The following is a 26064-nucleotide window of genomic DNA, read 5'->3' as shown; positions in this document are numbered from 1 at the left end:
CTGCCTACATGAGGCCACAGCGCCGTCCACCGCTCCAGGGAAGAGTGGTGGGGCAGAAGAGGGAGAGGAAAATGGAAAGAAGGCTTGAGAACCAACACTGGGTTCAGTCAAATGACTTGGACGTTGACAGACCGCACACTTCCCTGTAACCACTGCAGTGAGTTGGAAATTCATAGTGCTTTCATTTTGGTGACAGAATAAGTTAATCTGAGTAAGGGACAGGCGAGGTTGTGGATCAGCTATGTGCTGCTGACCTGAATATACTCTAAGAGCATGCTGAGGCAAAAAAATAATAATAATACAGGGTTTTTTTCAAGATGCCACCAAACGTTTTAGGCCTTATTTCTTTACAGCAAACACTGGTCCATTGCAGTACACTGGAGCCCTCTAGTGGCGAATATTGTATACTGCAGGAGCCCCAACCTGCTACATGAGGCACTTCACCTAAGTTTAATGGAAAGTGTAAAGCTGCCAGTTGAAATGCAAAACGGTGAAACCTTTAGCTTTTTAAAATGTTAATCGTTCTGGTTTGATAATATGATTTGTTCAGTGCATATTACTAGATCATACAGAGTTAAACACACACATGCTTGTTTTGTAAAGTAAATTTCAGCCAACAATAACTCATTCAAAAACAACAATATTAACAGTGATAGTCACGTTTCTGCTGAGTCTGTGCTGTGGTACTTGAGGTTCTGAGGTTCTGGTGCTGGTGTATAAACCTTACACAAACTGTTAAAGAGCACTTAAGAAACTGTCAAGACATGCTGCTATATTGTACCATAAGCATTATCTGTACCGTAAGCACTGGTTGTGTCTGTCCATAGCCCTGCCTCGTGAAGAGAGTCTAACGTATGGCTGTTGATGGTGCAGCTCACTTAACTGATATCTGTTCTGACAGAAAGGAGGATTAGTGGAACAGTGGTTTTCTTAGGTGTTTGTGAGAGTGTGGATTTTACTCGGCGGTGGTACAGATGAATGTCAGTGCTATGTAGTTGATAGTAGGTGCATGTTTTGAAGCCTTGCCTTGGCACACGTGGATTAAGTGCAATTAGGTGTAACGCCCAATGAGCACAGTATTAAAAACTTCATCCTTAATGTAAGAATGAGCGAGGATGGATCTCTTGCCAGTATTATTGGCAGCTCACTGACACACATCTCTATTAGACAGGGGCAATTATCTCACTGGATTAATTAGTTGTTGAGTAACATGGATTTTTCTCCCTCACACTGAATACAAAAAACAGTTAAATGATGGTAAACAACAGAAACGTGCTTCCAGTAAAATCCAATAATACTTGTTCATAGACATTAGGTCATTACTTCTGTTGGACTACTTTTTTTTGCAACGATGAGATCAAACAAAATAATGACTAAGATGAAATTTAGTTGTTTACTGTATGTACGTCCTCCGACCACTTCATGTATTGGTTCATGTATTACTCACAGAAATAATGTCCACCAGACTCCGACTACTCATAGATACGAATGTGTTTTTCCCTCCGTCAGCTGCTGTAACCTGCATGTGTGTTAATATGCGTCCTAAATCAGTTATTCTGGTCTTCTATCGTTCGATTTACACCTGTCAGTTTTGAAACCATTTCTATTGTCGGTGTCTTGTTGGATGCAATTCAATTAAGGCAAGTTTTAGTCATACCACAGCTGAGTTGAGAATTGTATATATGTATTTTAAAAGAAATGTAACTTCCCCACCCCACTGACATTCTTTCCTAAAAGGGCTTTCAGGCACAAAAAGATTGGGATCTGGTGATGGCAATTAACTGTGTGACTGGAAGGGAGTAAGCCAAAAAAGCACAAGGAAAGCAGGTCATTATATTGCTGTAGGGGATGCGTTTGCTTCCTCGAGGCTGTGTCTCTCTCTCCTAACCTTGATAGAAAATATCTGACTAATGTAACTGTCTATTATACAGTTTGACAAAATGGCGATCAAATCCTCTCGATTGTTTTGTGAAAGACAACTGGGAATGTCAGTGCTATGTGGAAGCATTTGGAGAATGTTAATGCTGTAATATATTCATCCATATCCCATTGATGTTAGGACATTATGAAACAATCTGAATGAGAATGAATACCAGTAGTACACTTCTTTTCAAGTCATAAGAAAAACCCGTTGTTATGGTTAAAGCAAACTTCCAACAATGTACTCTGCAAAAAAAAAAAAAAGCCAAATCTGTGAATAAAAAAGATTTACTGAATTTGAGTCTGCAAGCTTATTATACATGACTTAGTAGATTTCTTGGGTCCACTGCATCAGATTTAGACAGTAGGTGGCAGTATAACCTAACTACGCAGGATAAAGGTGAACAGACGCCGACCATTCCACAATATTTTCTATAACTCATCTTACAGCAATTCCATAGCTTTCATCTACAGAGCTAGAGTTATACATTTTCTGAAAAGCTTGCATTAATACATTGAAGTTTTACAAGCAGGCTATATACAAGCAGTAGTAATAAATCTCAGCAAGAAATACTCCTGACACAGATAGATTTATTTCATTTTATTAAAAATACAACAAAAAAATGAAAGCAGTTTAATTTACAGTTATCAATTTGTAGATATTGGCATAAGTTCATGTTACATCTTCAAATGCATCCTACCTCTTCAGTAGCAACATATGCAAAAACAACTGGTAATACAGTTAAAATATATAAATCATATAACATATCTTAACAAAATATATTACATGAAATCAAAATGTACTGCCAAATATTAACAGAAAATCATTAATAAAATGATTTTTGTCAGCAATTCAAAATAAATGTTTTAAATTCACAATAATGGAAATGAGTATACAGGAAAGTAAAGTAAACCCGGAGCCTTCAGTGCCTCCTAGCATGCAAAACTTCGGCTTTGGGTATAGAGAGCGATGTCTTGTAGCACCGCCAGAAAATCAAACTGCAAACTCAAAACCTATTTGCATATTTTTGTTCATTTACGTTGTCAGCTCACAGCGACTGACATTTTCTTAATTCTGCAATTAAATGTGGATACCATATTTTTCGTATCACCAAAAATAGAACACAATAATTTTTGGAATACTCTATCCTGTTTATCATTAGATCGGATGTTTTATCTCACAGAGCTGAAAGCCTCCCTCGAGCTTTACCAGCTACCAAGTCATAATATTGCTTACCATTGCATGGTGTTACAGCATAAATTGGTGTTCATGAGTTCACAGATTTAAAATGGACAGGCAAAAATTTTGTGCAAAAACTGGTTAATTGAAATACAGATAACTGTGATGCACACGTAACAGTAATAATGATGTTTGTAGTACTGAGGAGACTGTCTTGGTGTCAACGTGACACTTCTTCTATAGGTCTTGCAGCTCTACCACAAACACAAACGCCTTAACAGTCATGAGATACTGTTCACCAAGTTTCATATTTATTCCTCTGGATATGTTATTCAAAAAAGACCAAAAAAAAAATAAAAAAAATTGATAACTGCTGTACCAAATAAAGCATTTGAATCACTTTAAGATCATACAGACAAAAGTAATTTCAATTTCTTGCCATTCATAAACAAAATAGTTATCTATTTTAAATAAATATGGTATGGAAATATCACAATTTATCATCCTTTTGTTGACATCATGATTAAAAACAAATATTTCACAAAGGACATAGCTCACACTGAAATCTTCCTTATAGACATCCAAACACGTTAGCAAATTAGCATTTAACAATTTGTCTTTTTGTCACATACATCAGACCACTGTTAATAACAATGAGCAAACAATGACCATATACATGTATGACATATTACTAACCAACTAAGATCTGAAGTGCAATGAAGACATTTTGAACATGTATACATGGCTCACATGATGGAAATGTTGGTAACCGTCAAAATGGTGGCTAATCTAACAGCTTTTGTCATTTTGATCATTATTTCAGCCTTTACAGGGAAGAAACACTTTACATTGTCCATATGTACATGTTTTTACTTTTTTTTTTCCTAGAAAAGTGTCCCAAGTAAGATATGTATCTGGCATACAAATGTTGTATAAATGTTTCTAACGGAGAATTTGTTTTGTTTGCATTTTCACAGTTTGAAATAGGAACAAAGGTCGGGTAAAAGCTTACATTAAGTATGTTTTATTAACTTAACTGTATAATTGAGTTGATATAATTAAGTTGATCTCAGTCTCTCCTAGACCAGAACAACAGACCTGCTTGACTCCGTTGGGCAAAACGCTTCAGCTGGTGCTCAGGCGAGACATTAAAACCAACGGAAAATGTGTTCAGACTACAATGTTCAGCAATAGACGAATAGCAATGACGTCTCCTCAGAGGCCAGATGAACAAGTGTGAGCACACCTCGTTCTTTTTTTTTCTCTTCACCCCTCTGATGTTCTGCGGCCCACAGGATCTCCCCCCATCTTCCACGGCTCTTCTGCAGGTTGGCTGGATCACTGGGTGGGTAGGTGTCCCTCTCGCCCACCAGGCTGGCTTTGGGCCCCGCGGATCTGCCTCTCACTCTCCTCAGTACCTGTTCTGATGCTCGTAGTGCCACCGGTTGAAATCTATGTTAAACGCCACGATACTGCCAGAGGCCATGCCGGTGATCAAAGTCCTGAGGAACAATGGAGCCAAGAAACAATCACATGAAATCCCATTGACGGTAAATAGATTATAAACTATGATGGTAAAAGCAGAAAAATAGAAAACTAGTCTACGCATTTCACCTCCAATATTAGGAGTCGGTTGAAATTGTGAAACTTGCACATTTTTTATATCACTTTTTTCATATTTCAAAGGTGTACATATATGAGTGAGGAGTCGTCTAACAGGAAAACCATGTATTAAAGTGTGCGCATTGTTGGAAATAATTTGATTGCGTAAGAGCGGTTTGTTAAAAGGTCCATAGTAGTGAATGAAGCAAAAACAGGAGGTCGTCAGAGGCTGTAACACTAAATTACCGAGTTCCTCTGACGGCTCAAGTGAACCATTGAGTCCCAGTGTCCATCTGCAGCCCCTCTGCCCTCATGTCCACGACGGGCTGGTATGTAGGAAAAGCAGCTGATTTCACAGGGTCGTCTTATACTGCTACACCCCAAGGGCTTAAATGCTCAAACACAATGAACAGAGCTGCAGCAGAATACCCCTCTGTACAGGGAGCTAGGGACACGGCACACTTGTGTTACCTCACTTCAACCTAACGAGGACAAATCACAGGACTTAAACCGAATCAAGGGGTTCTTCAAATGTTTCATCAACGTAATTTGTTAAGCGGTCTTGTTGAAAGAAACCTGAAAATGTAGTGTATGGTACTTTTTTAAGGTAGATTTCAGGATTTTTAGGCACTAATGTGAAGCTTGTTGCTCTGTGAAGACGAGCACTGTACATTTGCACTGAAACTAAATGAAAGCCTGATATTGTTGACAGTGTAGTCTTCTATCTGCTTGTCTTCTGCTTACCTTGGCTGGAGCTGTGCAGTTAGACATGATGATGCAGTTTTAATATGTTTAAGCTGGCATGGCTGGAGCCGAGCCTCTGTTTGGGCCTGACTGTAAGGCTGAGTGGGATTTTGGCCTGTGGGTGTGAAGTGTAGCTTGAATGTTCAGACTCTCTAACCTCTCTTGACTGCCAGGGTCACATGATGACGTCAGGCTTATAGCCCTAGAGCGAACACTGTCGCCTCCGCGCCGCCATGCAGGCACCCATTATATCACTTCTTCTGATGGTCTGGCACAATGCAGACAGTAAATCCATGCTGCTGACCTGCTGGTGGACACACGCATGTATATGCATGCTCGCCGTTTTCTATTTATCCTAAATAAGTACACGCCCAGAACATACCCCTGTAATCTTTGTCTCTATGGCAACTGTAGCTTCTATTTAAAGAAAAAAGACTGGTGAATATTCCCCTAAAATGTGCATTGACAACCATGAAATACGTAGGCAACGCTGGGCTTTTCACCACAACCTACACATACTGCAGACACATGTGGGGAGAGACATGCACGCACCAACGTACGTGGGTGCACATTTGCAAACACACACATGCATGCACATACACACAGATGCACATAAACACACACAAACACATGCACGCACGCCGATTCTGTAGAGCCAGGCAGAGCCATCTTTATGTACCGTCTCCCTCTCATCATAAATACACTCAGGCCCTGATTTACTGAAGCCTTTAGTGAGTGCAAAAACTTTTAGCATGTGCAAAACCAATGCCATAACCCCTGTTTGGTCAAGCAGTTTGTGTTAGACCAATCATCACAAGTCTTAGTGTTGACTTTGCACATACTGAAGGTTTTTGCATCTGCTAAAGGGCTTAGTTAATCAGGTCCTGAATGTACAAAACATTTGGGACATCTTCCTGATATTGAGTTGCAGCCCCTTTTGCGCAATAAAGATCTCAACTGTCTCAAAGCTTAAAAATCCTTCTCTCCTAAGTAGCCCCCCTTTTATAACATACATCAATGGGCAATCTGAAGCCTACATGAAGACTAATGATGTCGGGGACATAAGTCCAAGGCCTACTTAAGGGGTGCAATAATCTCATATAGCACAGCTAAGAAAATAAATGCCCTTGAGGAACAATTGAGGTTGGAAAAAGTGCTGGCCAATCTGGAAGCTGAGCTTAAACAACATCCATCCAGAAGTCTTTCTAGAAGAGTAGATGCTGCTAGATCAGCCTTGGATGATTTACTAACACAAAAAGCTGAATCTGCACTGTTTTATGCCAGGCACAGGTTTTATGAAATGGGGGACAAGCCAGGCCGCCAACTGGCACGTCTTGCTGCAGGGAAACGAGAATTAAACGCTATCTCCTCTCTGGTTGATGCCACTGGCAGCAAACAATTTGAAACCAAAAAACTGTGTAATATTATGTTGGAATTTTATAAAAAACTGTATACATCAGAGTTTGATACTACTTTAGAAGATGTAGGCAAATTCTTAAAACAGGTGAAATTGGTCTCATTGAAACAAGAGGATAGGGATACAATGTGTAGACCAATTACTTGAAACTATTCAATCCCTACAGAGCAGTAAAGCACCAGGACCTGATGGCTATGGACCAGAATTTTATAAAAAAAATTGCTAAGCTGGTAGCAGATCCACTACTACGCATGTATACAGAGTCTTTTGAGAGGGGACATCTTCCTCCAACTTTATATACAGCTAATATTTCTCTTATTCTCAAGAAAGGTAGACCTGCTGATCTATGCGGATCATATAGGCCGATCAGCTTAATAAATGTGGACAGTAAATTTCTCTCCAAACTTCTTGCAAGAAGATTGGAGATGCTGCTGCCTAAAGTAATTAACCGAGATCAGACTGGATTTATAAGAAGTAGACTATCGTATACAAATATGCGTAAACTGTTAAATGTCATCCAGCATGCAAATGAGACACAGAGTGAAGGATTAGTTATCTCGCTGGATGCTGAAAAGGCATTCGACAGGACAGAATGGCCTTACCTATTCAAAGTCCTGGAAAAATTTGGTATGGGTGAAATTTTCATTAAATGGGTAAAACTTGTATATACATAACTCACCTAGGGCTAGTGTGGTGGTCAATGGTAACCGATCTCCATCTTTTCAGTTGGACAGATCTACACGCCAGGGGGATCCCCTTTCACCTTTATTGTTTGCTGCAGCCATTGAACCGCTTGCAGAGGCGATTAGAAACAGTCCTGATATATCAGGTATTAAAATTGGGGGGAATATTTTTAAAATAGCATTATATGCTGACGATGTATTACTTTTTATTTCAAATTCAGAAAGATCTGTCCCTGCTGTTCTGTCGATAATTGAGTCATTCGGAGCGGAGTCAGGATACAAAGTTAATCTTGACAAGTCAGTTGCAATACCACTAGGGAGGGCTACTGATCCACCCATTATTACAAATTTCCCTTTCAGATGGTCTACAACAGGACTTACTTATTTAGGAATAACAGTCTCTGCCAACTTGAAAGATCTGTTCAAGCTTAATTTTGTCCCAGTTTTTAAAAAAATTCAGAGTGATATTAATAGATGGATGGACCTTCCTATCTCGTGGATTGGTAGAGTCAACCTGATTAAGATGAACATTCTTCCACGCTTACTTCATCCAATGCAAATGCTCCCTTTATGGATCACAAGGCAGATAGTCAAGGGTATACAGAGAGATCTCATGAAGTTTATCTGGCATGGTAAAAGACCCAGGCTAAAAATGAAGACACTGGAACTTCCTGTAGACGGGGGGGGGACTTCCTAATATCCTGTTTTACAATTGGGCCTGTCACGCACCTATCATATCTGACTGGATTCATAGTTATCTTAAAGGAGTGCATGGTCACGTGGACGAATGGAGCTGTTCACCTTCAAATCTCCTTAGTTTGCTAACAGCCGATAAAAAGCAGACCACAACCAACATCAGAAATAACCCAGTTATATACAACACAGTTAAGGTATGGAGAGAGATGGTGACCTATACAGGGAGGAAGGGGTTTTCATCTTCTTTGACTCCTATAATTGGCAATAAGGCCTTCCCCCCAGGTATAAATAACAGGGTTTTTGATTTCTGGCACAGGAAGAGGATTAGAGTTATTGGTGACCTATATTCAGAAAATTCATTAATATCTTTTACACAGATTAAAATTCAGTTGGCATACCACGTACGCACTTTTTTGGCTTTTTGCAGGTTCGCCATTTCATACAAACAGATATTTTGCTGCCTTCTGGTGGTCCAGTGGTTAGTCCCCTGGATATGTGCCTCACAGGGTTCACCAAAACTAAAGGGTTTATTTCATATTTTTACCAATCATTGGATTCCTGGAATGAACATAATATTGATAATGTTCAGTCAGTATGGGAGAGAGATCTGGGGACTAAGTACGAAGCAGATGATTGGGCTGAGTGCATCCTTGCATGTCACAAAACATATGGCTGTAACAGATTTAAGGAAACTCAATATAAAATCTTACACAGACAGCATAGAACACCCTACATTCTTAATAAATTTGACCCCAGCCGATCTCCTCTTTGCCTGAAGTGCAAAACAGAGATTGGTACTTACATACATTGCCTGTGGCAATGCCCCATCATTTGTAAATTCTGGTCATCAGTAACCAAAGAATTAAATGCCATTATAGAAACTAGAATTGAAAAAACACCGGGTCTGTTCCGGCTTAATCTGCCTGACAAGAACCTGCCTCTTAATGCTTCTAATATTCTGCTCCTCCAAAAATTGATTTTTTTGGCCAGAAAATGTATTATTTTTAAATGGATTATGGATAAGCCTCCTACAGTCACGCAGTGGTACCGGGAAATATTTAGGGTCTTACCCATGGAGAAACTCTGTGCTAGAGCCAAGGGTAGTGTAAAGATCTTTAATAGGATATGGAAATCCTTGATCAGCTACTTACCGGATGATCTGGTCACCCTCTTGCAGGGAGGCAAAGATACCTTACAGTATATTGGAGTACTTCAGGGCAACCACAAGGGATTCATTCTATCTGAGCAGCCAGTGTCTACTTGCCTTACGATGATAAACAGTTGGTCATAGTTCACCTTTTTTTTCTTTTTTTACATAACATCATTGACCAAAATTAGTAAGTGAATGAAATTGAAAGTGCTAAAGGGCCAATTTGTGTGCAAAAGTGTTTGTGCTGTGTGCTCCGTAAGTTGTGAGAGATGACCTCAGGGGTTGGATAGGTTGGGGGGACAGGAAAGACAGTGTCTTTTTGAGATTTTCTTTATTAGGTTGTGACTGTCTGGCTGTCTGTTTGTTTTGTTTTTTGTTTCTTCTATAAAAGCAAAATGGAGCATTACTAGCTAATTATGTTTTTTTTCTGTTTGAACTTGTATGTACCTAGGTAATGTTCCTGAATAAAGAGAATTAAAAAAAAAATCCTTCTCTAACTGGTCTGCTTCTCTTTCATTTCTGTCTGATTGGTATAGATTTAATAATTGAAATCAATAAGGGATAATGGCTTTTGCCTGGATTCACCTCATCAGTGTACTTCATGAAAAGAGCAAGTGTCCGTAATATTTTGTACGTTCAGTGTATATTCTTTGCTACAGTAGACACCGTCTCTCTCTCTCTCTATTTAAAAGACACTGCTGTACGACTGCATGCTCTGACCTTTGATCGTGTGACAGGTCCATGGCTCGGACGCCAGCGTCACAGCCGGGGTAGATGTAGAGCTGTTTGAAGTCGCAGGCCTGCCACACCTCCACCACACCGTTATCCCCTCCTGTCACCAGGTTCTGCCCATCACTGCTCAGCAGAATGGCCTATAGGGAAGGAGGGATGTTCAGGAATACAGATGTGAACCAAGATCCATCCATCTCATTCACAGAATAGGCTGGAGTCAAACAAAAAAAAGAAAAGTCATCTTACCCTGGTGGAATCATTGACCTCCATCTGTGCCAGTAGTTTTCCGTTAATGCTGAAGTTGCAGAAGCGGCCCCTCTCGTAGCAGATGATACAGTGGCCCTCACTGGACACTGAGATGAGGCGTGGGCACTGACAGTTATCTGGCCCCTCCAGAGCCCGCAGCAGGTCTCCTGTGATGGTGTGGACCAGACACGGGCCCTCTGCCGAGACAAAACACACACATACACACACACACATGTAAAAGCTGAGCAAACTGCCTCCTCACAGAATCTACCTCTTTAATGCATCTTTTATTCAAAAGAAAGAAATTCTGACAATTTCAACAACATTCCAGCCTTGACTGAGCTGTGTTAACAATTCAGTTAATATGATATGCAACATTGGCAAACATTGCAACAGTGACATGCCACAGTAATATGAGAAAGCCAATCCATCATTATCAAAGAAGCAAACCCTTTCAGTGAATAAGCACCGTTGTCCTTAGCTATAAAACAAAGAAATTCAGTCATCCTTTCTGTTTTTTTGTAAAGCCAGATAATACTTCAACAGTACAGAGCAGAATACTCAGGGGCGGCTTGGTGGTTAGCACTGTCACCTCACAGCAAGAAGGACCTGGTTTCGATTCCTGGTCCCCAGCCCTTTCTGTATGGAGTTTGCATAATCGTGTTTGTGTGGGTTTTCTCCCGGTGCTCCGGTTTCCTCCCACAACCCAAAGACATGCAAGTCAGGAGGATTGGAGACTATAAACTGCCTTTAAATATGAATAGAAATGAGTGTCTGTATCTGTGCTGCTATCCCTGATGGACTGGAGATCTGTCCTGGGCGTTGTTCCCGACCCAATGTATTCTGGGTAGGCTGAATGAATGAAATGAATGAGAGCATACGCAGCTCCTAGCATGAGTCCCCCAGGCTTCCTCTGCTCTCTCAGGAGGCTGGTGACAATGACAACAGAGGGGAAACGGAGAAGCACACTGACCTTTGGCTCCGCTGATGACCAGGCCCAGCTCTGCGCAGACCGACACACACACCACCTCATGGTCATGACCAGTAAGGACAGCTCGCGGTGCTGGGTAGTCACCTGAAAGATCACAATATTACAAGACAGATCAGTCGATTTAATATATGAAATCTATTTCCCGACTTGTGAAAAACCCCACCCAAAAAATTCTGGAAATCATATTTTACCAGTTTGTATTTTACCCCTTAGCAGTCAACATAAAGTAGCGCTGCATTTCTGAATCAGGATTTCTGTGTGATGATCTAAATGACCACCAAACATTCATTAGGCAATAAAAACATGAAAACACAAGCGTATTGAGTGTGACACACATCTGCTGGCAGTGAGGTCCCTTTTAATTGTCATGTAAATGCTGGGATGCCCAGCGATGGCAGCCAAGCCACTTGACTCCATCCCATGTGTCACATGATTGATGACGGCCAGGGGAGAGGTTAGTGAGGGGAGTTTCACGGCACCTGGAGCCGACCTCCAATCTGAGACACACAGGGCTCCAATACTACAATGGTGCCTGGAGAGAAGTATGAAAACACCACTCTTTCTGAAGTGCACTGAGCACCAATACTAGGTAAATCCTCAGCCTTTCCCTAAATACTATTCAGAGCTCACTTCTCTTTTCTGTCATTCAGTGAGTGATAAAACTATAACATAAGTGTCTTAGAATAACCAATACTAGGGCTGCAACTAATGATCATTTTCATTGTCAATTTAGATTAATCATTTAGTCTATAAAATGTAAAAAAAATCATGCCAAATGCCCATCACAAGTTCCCAGAGCCCAACGTTCAAATTTCTTACTTAGACTGACCAGCAGCCAAAAAACCCAAAGTATTCATTTTATAATGATATGAAACAGAGAAAAGCAGCAAATCATAGCATTTGGGAAGCTGTAACCAGCAAATGTTTGTTATTTTTACTGATTAATGACTAAAATGACCAATCAGTTGCCAAAACTTATAATCGATTAGTCGAGTAATCGACTAATCGATTAATCGACGATCGTTTCAGCACTAGCCAATACAATACAAAGGAAATATCAGAGTGCAAAAGTTATATTTCGTATGGATGAGTTTGACATATTAGTTTGCCATTTATAGTTTCATATTTTCAAACCAATATCACTGAAATATTAGTGTCCCCTCATAGGGCTCAAAGTTCTGAGAGTTCAGTGAAAGTTGCTACATCCACCTAGATGATGGATGATGTGGATATGTGTCAGACCACTCCTCTCCTCTCTTATCCCTCGTTCCCTTCATCTCCTCCTCCTCCTCGGCATATCACCTCTGCAGCCACAGCGGTCCAGTCAGCGAGCCGGGCTGTGATCGATGCCGCGCAGTCCCTTAGAGACCGGGACCTGAGCGGGGCTGTCAGTCCCAGCACCCGCTGCTGAGGGGGGCTGAATAGGACAAGTGTCAGAAAAAGCCTCCGGGGGGAAAAAGGAACCTAGTGCGGCTCACCTACCCGACAAAAGATTCAATCACCCTGCGCCGCGTATCCCCCACCCTCCCCGAGCCCTTGGGACCCGCCGGAGTCAGCCGCCACAATTACCCGGTGCAAATACCCTCTCGCACCGGTGTGATCGGCCGAGTCTGAGAGGCAGGGCCGTGATTGAGCTGGAAGTTATTTTAATTATTACACATTTAAGACACACACAGCCTTTTGGGGCGTGGGTGAAATCAATTTCTCGGGCACGCCGCGTCTGCAGGCTGAGGGGCAGTGATCCGGAGGGCTGCTGCCACATATTCACACAACCTTCAACCGTCTTTATAGAAAGTGTAATAGGCATGAAATCACCAGAGTGAGACTCGTGGAAAAGATCCTTTAATGATTGTGTTGAGGTTCTGAATAAGGAGCTGAATGAAAGAGGACTTTGGTGCTCTCTGTGTTTTATGACATTAATTTGAGGGCTTCCAGGCTGAAGTTATGAGAAGCTGGTCATGGTTTATCCCCGAGGGTCCTTGGAAATGCCATCTACATTTGCACGTGAATGATATTTGCTGCAGCCATCAACATATTACTGTGTGAAGTATATTATGTATAAGTTTATCGCTCATTCTGAGTAAGTTCACTGCACTCCACTGTTCCCTGACAAACATACTCACTCATACTTGGTCCAACTGGCTAACCCTTCACACCACTAGTATGCTGTGTGCTCAACGATCGAGCTACATAATTTACTACCGCTTGCGCTGTCTACACAGTGTTTCTGACATCGTGATATATTGATAAGAGACTGTAAAGGATTTGAGTGAGTGAAAACACATTCTGTCTCTTGTTTCTCGAGATGATGTATATAGTTTCCCTTCCCTTTGTGTGCCGAAGATGCATTGTAAGCACTAGGAGCGTGAATATCAGGGGAATAGTGTTTTCCTGCTGCAGTAACACAAGTGCTATTGCCCCTTGCTAATTGGAGGCAACCAAGCTGAAATTCTTAATTAACTGTCTGAGCCTCAGTGAAGTTAATTAGAGAACACTCACACCTAAACCAGAGCTCCTAGTATCTGTGACACTTAGAAACACAAAATCTTCTAGCACGCACACAGAGAAACACACACATGCACACACACCCTAAATTCACTCATTAAATTGTCATCCAAAAATAAAAGAAAAAAACAAACACTTCCCCTTTTTTCCGTTTCTCCACTCCGTACTGTATATGACACCCCTTCCTTGTAAAGTACAGTAACTGCTGCTTTCCCTCCCCTGATGGATTGTTTTGAACACAGCCAATCAGTGAGAATGAGGAACTAAATGAACTGAGCAGCAGAAATCACACACTGGGGTTTACCATCTTGAATGTCAAGACATCTGGAGTCCTCTACTTGAAAGCAACACCGCTCAACGCGATGAATCACGCTAATATATCACAGCCACAGTGCAGATAAATTATCCTCTCCCTGTCTCTCCACATTATTTGATTTCTAGTGGAGAATGCCTTTTTTCCAGTGTTGATCAAAGACTCTTGCTTCCTATATAACTTGACAAAAAATACTAATACCACCCTCACATGCTTACATTTCACAGTGAAGGAGTATAATTCACTGGTGAAATACAAACCCTTGCAAAAACTATTCCTTCTTTGCCTCTGTCCAGAAGGCAATGCTTCTGGCTGTGTCTGTGGGTATTAGGAATCTGACCGTTACTGCTATCCGTGTGTGTGTGTGTGTGTGTGTGTGCATGGCATGTGCTTGTGAGTGTGTGCATGTTATGTCTGTGTGTGTATTCTTACTCACTGTTATTGGGGTTGTCGCCGATGATGTGGTGCCGCCCGCTCCAGTACCACAGCAGCAGCGTAGCGTCCCTGGAACCAGAGACGATGTAGCAGTCTCCTCCGATGTAGGACTCGGACCGGGCCAGGCACGTCACCACGTCCCAGTGTCCGAACACGATCTGGGTCAGCTTGCCTAAAGGGCCGATACATACAGACGTGATTCCAGTATTGATGATGACTCATGGTCAGAAGATCCTTGAACCAAAATGCTTAATTGTGAACCTACACCTGGCTGTGTTTTCAATGCTCAGATTGCAACTATTCTGCAACTAATTGCAGTAATGTGAGTATTACATCATGTAGTAATGGGAGTATTGCATGGGAGTATTACAACAAGTACTTAAGAAATACCTGAATAGAAGGGATTGGGGTTCATGATTGGATACAACCATGATACGATGTAATAAATAAAAGTTAAATGACAACAAAGTATGACAGCAGAATTATGTTTATTTCTAAGTCCCAAATGTTTCTAGCATGGCATTGGTTTGCTAGAACGTAAACAGCAATGTAAAAATGTCATTACAAAGTGCAAATAATATAATTTGGATGGAGAGCTTGTGAAATTGTGATGGTCAAGCCGTCTCATGTGTGATTACTACAGCAGAATAAAATTTAGCTAATATCGCGATTTATTTTTCTGCCCCACGATATGTATTGTCAGATTTTTGTATTGCGATGTATTGAATTTCAATATATCGTCCCAGCCCTATTGAATAGTGAAGTAGATTCCAAAAATAACATGTTGCTATGTATTTGTTGAGTTAGTGAGATAACTTCAGTGTGCTATGTGGTGTTAAAATGTAGTGTTACAAATTGTTCCATAACCGTTGGAGTAAGTCAAATTAAAAGCTGCAATGATAATGCGGTTATTGGCTGAAGTTGACTGGTGGCTGGTGTATACATTATAATTATCTTGCTCCCACTGAATGAAAATCAGTGGAAAGAAAACGATTAGGAAAATAATTTATATACAAATGAATCAATTAAAGCAGTGTATCATTCATTTTCCTACCAGGCATGTCATGAGACAACGGGCACAATACTGTATTATTCCCATCGTGGCGCTCAGTCCTCCACACATCAGTGAACATCTCTATAGAAAATAGAGTTTACACTGTAACCTACCTGTCTCGGAGGAGTACACACGAAAGCTCTTGTCCCAGAAGCCACACACCAGGATGTAGCGGTTGTCAGCTGTCACCACGAAACAGTGTGTGGTGATTTGGATGCTCTGGTCCACTAGGTCTGTGATCTGACGCTTGTTGCTTCCAGAATTGTTGGCTGTAAAAAGAAAAAAAACACATGCAGGAGGTGTTATAAGTATATATATGTGTTTTTTTTATTTTATTATGAAGATTTTTATTAGTATGACAGATATAAAATTCATTGGTGGAGTCGATCGCCTATTTTTGTTTGATGCTGCATTTTCCACACAATACAATGAGACGAGATTTGGGTAATTGCACTCACCGATCAAAGAGTCCATCTCTATAGGCAGGTGATGGGCCTGCTCAAGGGAGTAGCCAGGCGCTCCTCTGAGACCTGGAATCAGGGATACAATAAGACAAGGGATCATTGAGGCTGTTTCTAACCACTGCATGTGTGTTCTTAGCATGGTTTTCTACTACACGCGCACACACACACACACACACACACTCACGCACACACACCTGCTCCCCTTTCAAAGCCAAGGCTAATTCATGACCTCTTGCAGGCGATGGAAGTATTGGAGGTCCACCAGAGAGATTTCCATCTGTCTTACTGGGCTCTTTCTTTCTTTCTTTCTTTCTTTTTTTTTCTTTTTTAGAGTGTCAAACTGAATGGAGCCATTTTATCCCTGAGAGACTATATGGGTCCAGTTTTGAAGCAAGGCAACACGCTTGAAAATATGGAGGCCTTATTATCGTCGATATTCTGAAAAGCCAAACCACATTTTCCTCCTTTCTAACAGGATGGCAAGGGGGTTGCTGCAGCTGTGTTCATTAGCGTCTGAGCAGTCAGACCGGCCTCGCGGTCCGGACTCTTTGGTCCTGCGCTCAGTGTGTTTCTACGGTGACAGATGGGGAAGTGTGAGGAGAATGCGGTGCAGTTGCGGCCTAATTTCCCAGTAACCATTGCACTCGGCCTCTGACCCCGAGGTGAGGCGGATTCTTGGGGAGGGGCTCTGTGGGTAATGTTGTTCACACATGCCAGAGAGGGAACATGTGGAAGCACTCACGGTCAGCTTACCTGGGAGGTGCCGGCCTCTCGCGAAGCCGGTTTGCTACAGCTCTATTATGAGCGGCGAGCAGGTTTGCCTGTGACTGTGATGAAGTGATTTTACAGGGCCACTGCTGTGGTAGGTAGCACATGTGGTGTGGCACGCTATTGTTTTTACGAGGGCATATGCGCTCGTGTGTGTGAGCGCGTATGTGTGGCAGATATCACCTGCTGTGTGTGTACAGTGCCGCGCTCACCGACGGTGTTGTGCCAGCGGTTGACCGCGAAGAGGCGGCTGCAGGTGACGGTGACCACGGCAGGGATGGTGAGGTGGGGCAGGGTGTTGGCCGCCACGTGCGTTACGGGCGAGTTGGACGGGAACTTCAGCACCATGATGACATCCTGCTGCATCTGGTCCTTGAACATGAGAGGACTCTGTGGAAGGAAACACTATTGAGTAGAAGAGAGAAAAGAGGGAGCGTGGAGAAGGATGGAGGAGGAGGAGTATGAGGGAGGAGGAGGAGGAGGAGGAAGGGGAAGGAGCGAGAGGGCAGGGGATTGAGGAAGGTGGAAAGGAATGGTATGGGAAGATGGGAGAAAAAGGGAGACAGAATGGGGAGAGGCAATTAGTGTGGAGGTTGGAGGTAAAACTAGGTACAGACACAGAGGAGAGCCTCATGCACAGGAGTGGAAGAGGGTAGGGAGAGAGAGGGACCCCCCCTCCTTCTCCAGACAGTGCAGTCAAACAAGGGACTGGTCAGACAAGGGTAAGACATATGGAGAACTGGGATGGAGTAGGCCGTAAATATGAGATGATGCATACATGATACACATGTATCACAGGAAGATTCAGATTGGTCTACAGAGAAGGAGTATAAAAAGGGAGCAGAGTTTTTGCTCTTGAAAATATGTTTTTTTTCACCCATAAATATTCATAGCAACTTTTACAATGCTGGCGTAACACTACATGTGATGCAACAGCAGTATTAGTGAGGAGGCAACAGCAGTAGAGGAGGTGGTGATACCAGCAATACTCTGCTCTGAACCAGTTTCAGCTCTCTCACTGACTTCCCAATATTTCAGGCTTTCAACAGAAGCAGACAGAAGCAGACGAAAAGATTCACATCTGTTGCAAAAGAAGAAAATTGAACTAAAAGGTCTCAAAGGGATGTGCCTTACAAAGTTTCTTGCGGGAGAGTGAAGAAGAGAGAGAGAGAAGCAGAGAGAGCCATGTGGGGATAATGAGGGCTAGGCTGCCTATTACAAGGATTAGACAGGAAAGAGCAGCTTACAGCTGCAGAGAGGAGCTACTAGGCCAGTAGGGAGCACTCTTCCCTTTACACTACACCACTACGCAATAACAGCATAATGGAGACAACTGCTGCTGATAAATTTGTTACATTGCGGGTCTGTGACCTAGGTGATGTAAAACTTCTGAAATATTTAATAGCTTTTGTTATAAGACAAAGAACTGGATTGAAGGAAATATATGGAACTGCGAAAACTGGGACAGCTCTCTCAATCTTGTTCCTATCCACACACAAACACACACACAAACACACCCATTCATGCACGCACAGGTCCACACGTCCTTACACACATCTTCTCTCACACACGCACACACACACTCACACACACACAGACTCACACCAGCACCAACACCGGAGAGATAGTGCAGAGAGTTTTCCCAGCATGCTCGTTGCTCTCACCAGGTGCATGGCGGAGCTGCGTGGAGGATGTGGCTCAATAAGCAACTGAGATGGCGTCTGTCCAAAGCTCTGGATCTGCGCCTCTGTGGCCTGCGGGAGAGAGTGGGGAGAAGGAGAGAGAGGAGAGAGAGGAGCGGCTGTCACAATCAATATGCATCAAAGTGATGGGTCAATGCGTTACTTGACAATGCAAGCAAATCCTAACTCAGCCGTGCCTCTGAGGAAGGGGGGAGGTAAAGGCAAAGGGGTGCACTCCCAATCCGCCTGGGTGCTCCCCCTTCCCCCTCAGCCTGCAGAGTCATCCAAGTGTTAGTATGGAAGAGACAAGCCTTTTCCTATTAACATGCTTCAGTTAACCATTCCCATTTCCAGGCGCAGGGGCCCCCACTGCACAAACGTTAACCTGGAGTGACATCCAGCTAGGACTGCGGCAGGCCGGCCCGCTTTTAGATGTTATTGTGCCTGAAACAAAGGGAAAAAGCACATGCATGCTCACACACACGGGCGCGCAGACATACACACACACACACACACAGAAACAGAGGCACACAAGCACACCAAAAAAGGGATGAAGGGATGAGGGTACCTTGATGAGGGATGATTTATGGGGTATAAACTATGAGTCTGGATGCTTCTGACTGAGAAAGAAAAAAAAAAAAAGTGAAAACAGCAGATGTCATACCCAGGGTAGAAAAAACAAAACAATACATCGCCAGAGAAATCAAGCTTTTACTGTAACTATTATTAGAAAAAGAACTTCCATTTGCACAGACGAAAGATCTCCGTTGCCTCCAGTGAGAGAGGAAAAGAAAAAAAAAAAAAGAAAAAAGCAGAGAGCGCCGCTGAGCTTGACTGAAAGTGGGGCACTCCACGGTGGGAGTGATTGATGTGACTGGAGCCACTTCCACCATCAGAGGGGAGCTTGTAGACGTCCGTCAATGCCACTGTGCACAATGGAACATACATCCCTCAGCCTTTCGCCCGCCCTTCTGACTGGCTGGCTGGCTGGGTGACTAGCTCTCATTTTCCACCGCCTGTACACACCACTCACTATCAAAAGCCCCCATTGGGCAGCACATGCCACGGTGGGAGATGTGCGCTTGGGAAGTTTGGAGGTGATACTGAATTAGGACAGGCCACCTGCAAGCCCAAACAGCCACCCACTCCTCCCAACACACACACACACACACACACACACACACACACACTCACACAACACTCCCTGGTCACTTCCCATCTCGCACAGCACCAAAAAAGGCTCTGTCCGTGGCTGAGCACCGTGGGACGGCGGGGGGGAAGTTTTCACGTGAGCTGGTGAGCACATTTGGCAACCATTAAGTGTCAGTCAGTGTTTCTTTACAGCGCAGTCCGTCAAGTAATAAGCAACTGACATTATAGCTATTTAAGGTTAGGTTTGGGGGTGAGGGTCACAACGTCTGCTCAAATAAAGAAATTCGATACAAAGATCAGAAAGGCGGAGAGGGCCATGTGGAAAACATCACCATATTTCTTCTGATGATTCTATTACCAGAAAACTGAGCTGCAGCATATACCATTTTGGTAGTCTTGGAAAACCTGGACTCCCCAACAATTATTTCCAGAGTGAGAGGGGAAGGGTTTGTTGGTGTTTGTCTGTGTGTGTGTGTGTGTGTGTGTGAGAGAGGGGGAGGGGGAGTTGTTGGGAGTTGTTGAAGGTTAACTCAAGAACATGTTTTCCCACTAGATGATCAAAACATGTCAATATCTCTCAGGTGCTTCGACACTAATCCTCTTGGAGGCATGTCAGAAACTTATCTCTATCTCAAACTGAGATCGAGAGCACTTAACAGGCAGTTCATTAGTTTAAGTCACTTCAGGCTCTGCTTTTTGGCTGATAAGTGACACTTATTGCCAAAGCCATCTGCTTGATCTCCCTCCCAGCAACAACCGACTTGCTTGAGTGAGCACCAAACATCCATCATAACACACTGTGTCTGCCCGTCTGTCTTTGTTCACATCCGTTCTTGGCTTGAGCAAAAGGCTTCAGAGGTGAGCGGGTACGGCTCTCTATCTGCTGGTTCCCAAACAGGTGACAGAGGCTCCGTGGAGATCTCCCAGCAGCATCCTCCAGCGCACTCATGCAATGCAGCAACACAACAACTCTGTCAGACAGAATGCAGACGCGGCCTTGCGTTGGCCCGCTAAGCAGCGTGGGATCATGCTGACTCACACCTGAGATCTGTGGCAACTACAAATATGCAGCAGCACCACCTTTCACCTTTCAGCAGATACGGTGGATTACAAAGAACAAATTGCTTCCATTATGTACTTGTGGCTGTTATGTAGTATAAACATATTATACAAACAGATTAAGCAACACAGAAGCACCACATGCATGCACACACACTCAAGAGACATACTGTACATATATAATTTTTTTTTCCTTCAGTGCTATCTAAATTCCCATTTTGCCTCCCCAAACAAATTCCCTTCCCATTCTTTACTTGCCAATGGAAATTTGTTTTAGATTAGTGAATCTGGATTGATTTTAATCCTTCAGTCTCTACAAAGAATTGGCCCAAGGCTGTTCTTTGACTGACAGTCTCGGAGTTGACATCTGCACTACTGTATGTGTGAGTAGACCAGGATGTCTCCACCAGTAGGTGATCGTCTCTAACGCAGGTATCATCACAGACAATGTAGACCCAATTTTCCATGTTATGTATTACATATGAAGGGAGTTGCTCATTGTTAAGGTCAAGCATTTAAACACTTGTGTCACGTCACCACTACGATATCAAGGTGACAATTTAAAGTATGCGCCGGCTGCTTCAAAGCCTCTGCCACTTCTATAAGTCATTCATTGGCTAGCTAGCACACTTTCTTCTCTTTGTTTGTCCCTTCAATAAACAGTAATGGGAAGAGGGGGGGCGAGCTTTCAACTGGAGGCAGTGGCAGCTGTGGAAGAGAAAAGCCCCACTGATGCATAATTTGTCTGTTTACTTCTGAGTGACACAGCAGGGTCTGAATCAAGGGGTTGCTGTCATGTTTTTCCATATGAGAAGGCTGTCAGGATAAGCATCAAGGCGGAGGACTGCTGTTCCGGCAGCGTGCCCAGTAGAGCTGTCACCGTGCCCTCAACCAGAGGCCCAACGGCATGTCAGAGGGTGTCGTCATTTTCATCTGACACAAGGAGGGAAATTATCTCTTATGACCTCTAATTTATTGACATTTCAAATGCCATAATTGCTGTGACTAATGCCAGATCTGCAGTTTCACCTGTCAGGCCAGAATGAATCAATACCCTGGAGCCAATCGTCACATTTCAGCAGGTCTTAGCGAGACATTCATTGGGCACTTTTCCCCGCTCCACCTCATTGACTCAGCCAGGCAGCTCAGAGACTGGCCTGCGCTGGGTGGGAGGAGTGGCAAACAATAAAGGGAATAATGTTCCAATAAATTGTGCAGGAAATCATCTACCACGTTACCATAATGTTACCATCAATTGTGCAGGAAATGGTTTAACTTAAATCAAATTATACCACAGCAGAGTAAAGTACAGTAGAACCTTTCTAACCATAGCAGCCTGGGAGCTTAGGCCTATTTGAACTGGTGGAAATGCTTGCATAATACAGTACTGTACATTCATTCATTTATGTTCTCTACCCGCTTAATCCTTTCCAGGGTCGCAGGGGGCTGGAATCTATCCCAGCAAGCATTGCGCAGACGGCTGGGAAACACCCTGGAGAGGTTGCCAGTCCATCAAAGGCACTGCACACTGAAAAGCTAAAATCACCTGTATACTAAAATTGCCAGTACATCTACTTTGCAATTGATATATGCAAGGAAATCCAATAATTATACACAATTAAGAGAATATATTTTAACATGACTGTATAACACTTCCTTTCCTTTTATAACACTTAACACTTCCCATGTCTGTTCAGCAGACCACAGTTTGGATTGGTTCGGTCTAGGGTTTAGATATACAAGGTTCTACTGTATGTTACAGGGGGAAAGAGGAATCCACCTGGAATGAAAAACATGATTGAAGGTATGAAGGCTTGTCTTAATTAGTGTTCATCATATCAGCATTATATCAGTTGTAATTAGCCAAGCCAATTTCTCTCTCCAGCACAAATACGTTCACATGTCACAATAGTGACTACATCAACCGGGCACAATTAGGGAGTCTGAGTAGCTGGCTTCCTAATGTGCAGCTAACAAACACCACTGTCAGCTCTCATGGTAATAGTAGGCAGGGTGGCAGACAGCTTAAAAACCCTCAGCCTGATGCAAAAAAAAAAGAAAATCGCCATTGTCTAAAATCTTCCTTGAAATGATGAAAACCGAACCTTTCGCAATATTGTTTGATAATTAGATCCCCGAAATCTGCTGCAGGTGATTTGCATAGTGGTCACTTGATAAATAAAGGCGCCCCTGGAAGTGACAGTATATAAATGACTTGTTTTGCAGACAGCAGATGGTGGATATCACAGGGAGAGAGGAGCTCACACTGCAAAGCACCACAATGCATGCCAGCTGCTGCAGTCCCTGGTCCCCTTTCCCCTCTACGCAATTAAGCTATTCAAGTAGTATACGGGCAAAGAGACCAGCTAATAGATATTCAATTAATTAGTTAAAAACGAGAGGATTCACTCCCACTGTCTATTGACTAAGTGACCTCTGATGATTGATCTAAGAACTCAAAGCCAGTCACATTCATTGATCTGACAAAGGGAAGGGACATCATATATTCTCAGCACCAAGGGGAAAAAAAAGAACACAAAATCCTAATAGGAAGAAGATCTATCCCAGATTGCAGGATGTGAATAGCTATTAAAAGATTAGTGTTTATCTGAGATGAAGGCAGTTAATAATTCAGGTCATCACAAAATGAGGCTAATCTCAATGCAAAGTCGATGAGTCAGCAGCTCTGCCCGTTTTCTCCCACGGGTTACATTTGCATGACACAATAAATGATTGACAGATGCGTGATATGAATGTTCCCGGAGCTCCAGCACATGCCAGGACAGATAGAGACAGGAAGTCGTGCCTAAGGTGAGTGAGAGCGGGGAGGGGCTTTGGTCTCCGTGGCGATGCGTGCACCTTACCTCTCTAAGCGAAGGGTCAGTAATACTGTCCAGGTTGACGGAGCCCTCGTAAGTCAGGTAGTGAAAGACGTTGAGGGCGCGCACCGCCTCCGGGCCTCGCTGCTTGTAGCCGAAAATAAGGTCAATCCACTGATGCAGCTGACATGACACAAACTCGCTTTCCAGGGCCTGTCAGAGAAGTACAGGGCAATTAGAGGTGAGAGGCATACAGCAGTGCACAGTACATGGGGCAAAAGACACAACACAAATTGTACTTCCACACAACAGTGAGCACAGCGAAACGTAGCCTACTATACTGTACACAGCCGACCTACTAGGACTGACAACATCACAACACCGGCAAACATCATAAAACTCATTATATAGAGCACTTTAAGGAGAAAAAATAACTTGCATCGAGTAAAAACAAGAAAGGGATGTACTCAACCTGTTTTACTGAAAGAAGCCTATTGCATGTAAAGAGCACTGCAGAGAGAGAAGCTACATTCCCACCATTCAAACTGCAATCAGCTAACACGGAACACGCCTCTGGGGATCCCATATCACATTTCTCTGTCTATTAAAAATAACGACCAACTATCTTTGCATGGAGACAAAGAAATCGGTTCAATACTAATGGGGATCCAATTTACTGTAAAACATCTGCAGGAGTAACGTTGATAAATTACTTGTGTGTGAAAAAGGAGACTAGATTTCTTGCGGGAGTCTTAGTGGGAGATTTTGGATAAGATTTGAGGCTTATAATTATTAGAAAAATACCTATGGAAGCCATGCGGGGGTGAATTAGATGTTCCACAGTACTGTACACAATATAATTCCCTAGCATACTGGTGTAAGGCTTTGCTAGAGGAATTTACACTCCTCCCCTCGCGTCAGGAATAACAGCCATTACCAACAAAGCCAGCTCGAGCACACAGAGGCTGAGTTTGCCACAGGGCATATCACTACAATTGAAAGTGGCACATGCAAAGATGGGAAGTGGGAGGGAGGCTAGGGAGGGGGGAGGGAGAGAGAGAGAGAGAGAGAGAGGGGGAGAGAGAGAGGGAGAGGCAGGGAAAAGAGATTCACTGACAGAAATGAAATAACAGTGGAAGCAAGAGTGTGGGCTAGCAAGGGAACAGAACAAAAGGAAGACAAAAATGGAGGCATGGAGGACTATGATTTTCTGGGTGTGTGAATACAGTGGTCTGCGAATGTAAAAAAGCGATGCAACATCATACACGTATCCTTCAAGAGTGAAAAATATCCACTGTAATCCTTTTTCTCCAGTCATCCTCTCCCCTTGTTTGCGAGACGCAGACATGGCCGATAACATAACTCCCAGCTTCACCGTTCTATCCGCCTGCCTCTCTCTCCCCCCACACCCCCACCCCTCCCCCCCCTGCCGGTGTACAAGTCTGATGGAGCTGCCCAGGCAGCGTGGGTAGAAGCATGGGGAAAGGTCACCTCCATAAGACGGCCTCCCAACCAAGCACTGTCACTCCGGCTGAAAAGGTCAAGTGTGTTCCCACAGCCACCCCCTCCACCCCCACCCCAACCTCTGGTCCCTCGTCCAAAAACACTGCGGCCCCTAACCTCGGGGTACACAATGTGCAGGGAACTTTACGTCTTCCTAGCATTATCAGCTTAAAGCTGCACTAGGCAAGATTTTCATGTAAAAAACATTTCACTCGTCTCATAAGCCTTAGTCAAAACGTGGGGCTGCAATAGAGAAGAGCGTCCCATCCCCCTTACTTGTGACCCTGTAGATTCACCCTATTTGTCCAAATGAAATTTGGAAATGTATATTTCAGCAAGTGAACACTCTGTCCAGAGAACGCTGGACTCACCAACGTTGGATATTTTGCCTCTCCTTTGGTATATAGCATCACAGAACGGCCAGGCTGGTAAACACGAGCGTGCTGTGTGCAGTTTACAGACGTCAGGTCACATCATTTCTGGGTATTTAAGCTCAAATTTCCCAAACGGTTACCTCTCGCTGCCATTTGGAGCCACGAACAGGCGAAGTTGCCTTGTGCAGCTTTAAGATACCGACTGCATCTTGAATGCCAAAAGAGTGTTCAAAATATGAGTGCATGTGTTCAAAATGCATGAGTGTCTACACTGTTGTATGCATGTGCAATGGCCACTCATAATTTATGAAATTTGTGTGTTTTTTTCCATTATGTTTAGTAGGAGACTGGGCTGTGAGTTTCTATGTGATTCCATGGTAAGGCAGGAATAGAGTATATCCCAAGGCAAGGGAGAGTTGGATCCCTATTTCTGTCTGTGTGCTGCTCTCAAAGCCTGCTGGGAGTTCTGGGCCACATGTTGATAGGCTGTTCATATTAAAAACATACACACACACAGACACACACACACACAGACAGAGACACAGACACAGACTCACACGCATGCAGATGAAAAG

The 26064-nt window shown here is 43.2% G+C and overlaps 1 protein-coding gene across 9 annotated transcripts in view; it reads right to left on the bottom strand.

The window, feature by feature from the left end:
* Window positions 1-4511: 4511 nt before the first annotated feature.
* nbeab (neurobeachin b) overlaps window positions 4512-26064 on the bottom strand; it is a 212247-nt gene continuing 190694 nt past the window's right edge. For all 9 annotated transcript variants that reach the window (XM_071523573.1, XM_071523575.1, XM_071523578.1 and 6 more), the window contains 10 exons: window positions 23658-23825; window positions 18565-18654; window positions 17113-17305; window positions 16127-16198; window positions 15782-15937; window positions 14616-14786; window positions 11344-11445; window positions 10371-10567; window positions 10113-10264; window positions 4512-4602 (listed from right to left, as the gene is read on the bottom strand). In XM_071523573.1, the coding sequence (XP_071379674.1) occupies window positions 4512-4602; window positions 10113-10264; window positions 10371-10567; window positions 11344-11445; window positions 14616-14786; window positions 15782-15937; window positions 16127-16198; window positions 17113-17305; window positions 18565-18654; window positions 23658-23825 (1392 nt within the window). The remainder of the gene's footprint in view (window positions 4603-10112; window positions 10265-10370; window positions 10568-11343; window positions 11446-14615; window positions 14787-15781; window positions 15938-16126; window positions 16199-17112; window positions 17306-18564; window positions 18655-23657; window positions 23826-26064) is intronic.

This window comes from Centroberyx affinis, unplaced genomic scaffold (genome assembly GCF_046629955.1).
Source record: "Centroberyx affinis isolate AG114_WGS23_722 - 3 ecotype Tasmania unplaced genomic scaffold, CSIRO-AGI_Caff_v1 ptg001095l_1, whole genome shotgun sequence".
NCBI classification, from domain to species: Eukaryota; Metazoa; Chordata; class Actinopteri; order Beryciformes; family Berycidae; genus Centroberyx; species Centroberyx affinis.
This window is presented reverse-complemented; position numbering and strand designations above follow the sequence as displayed.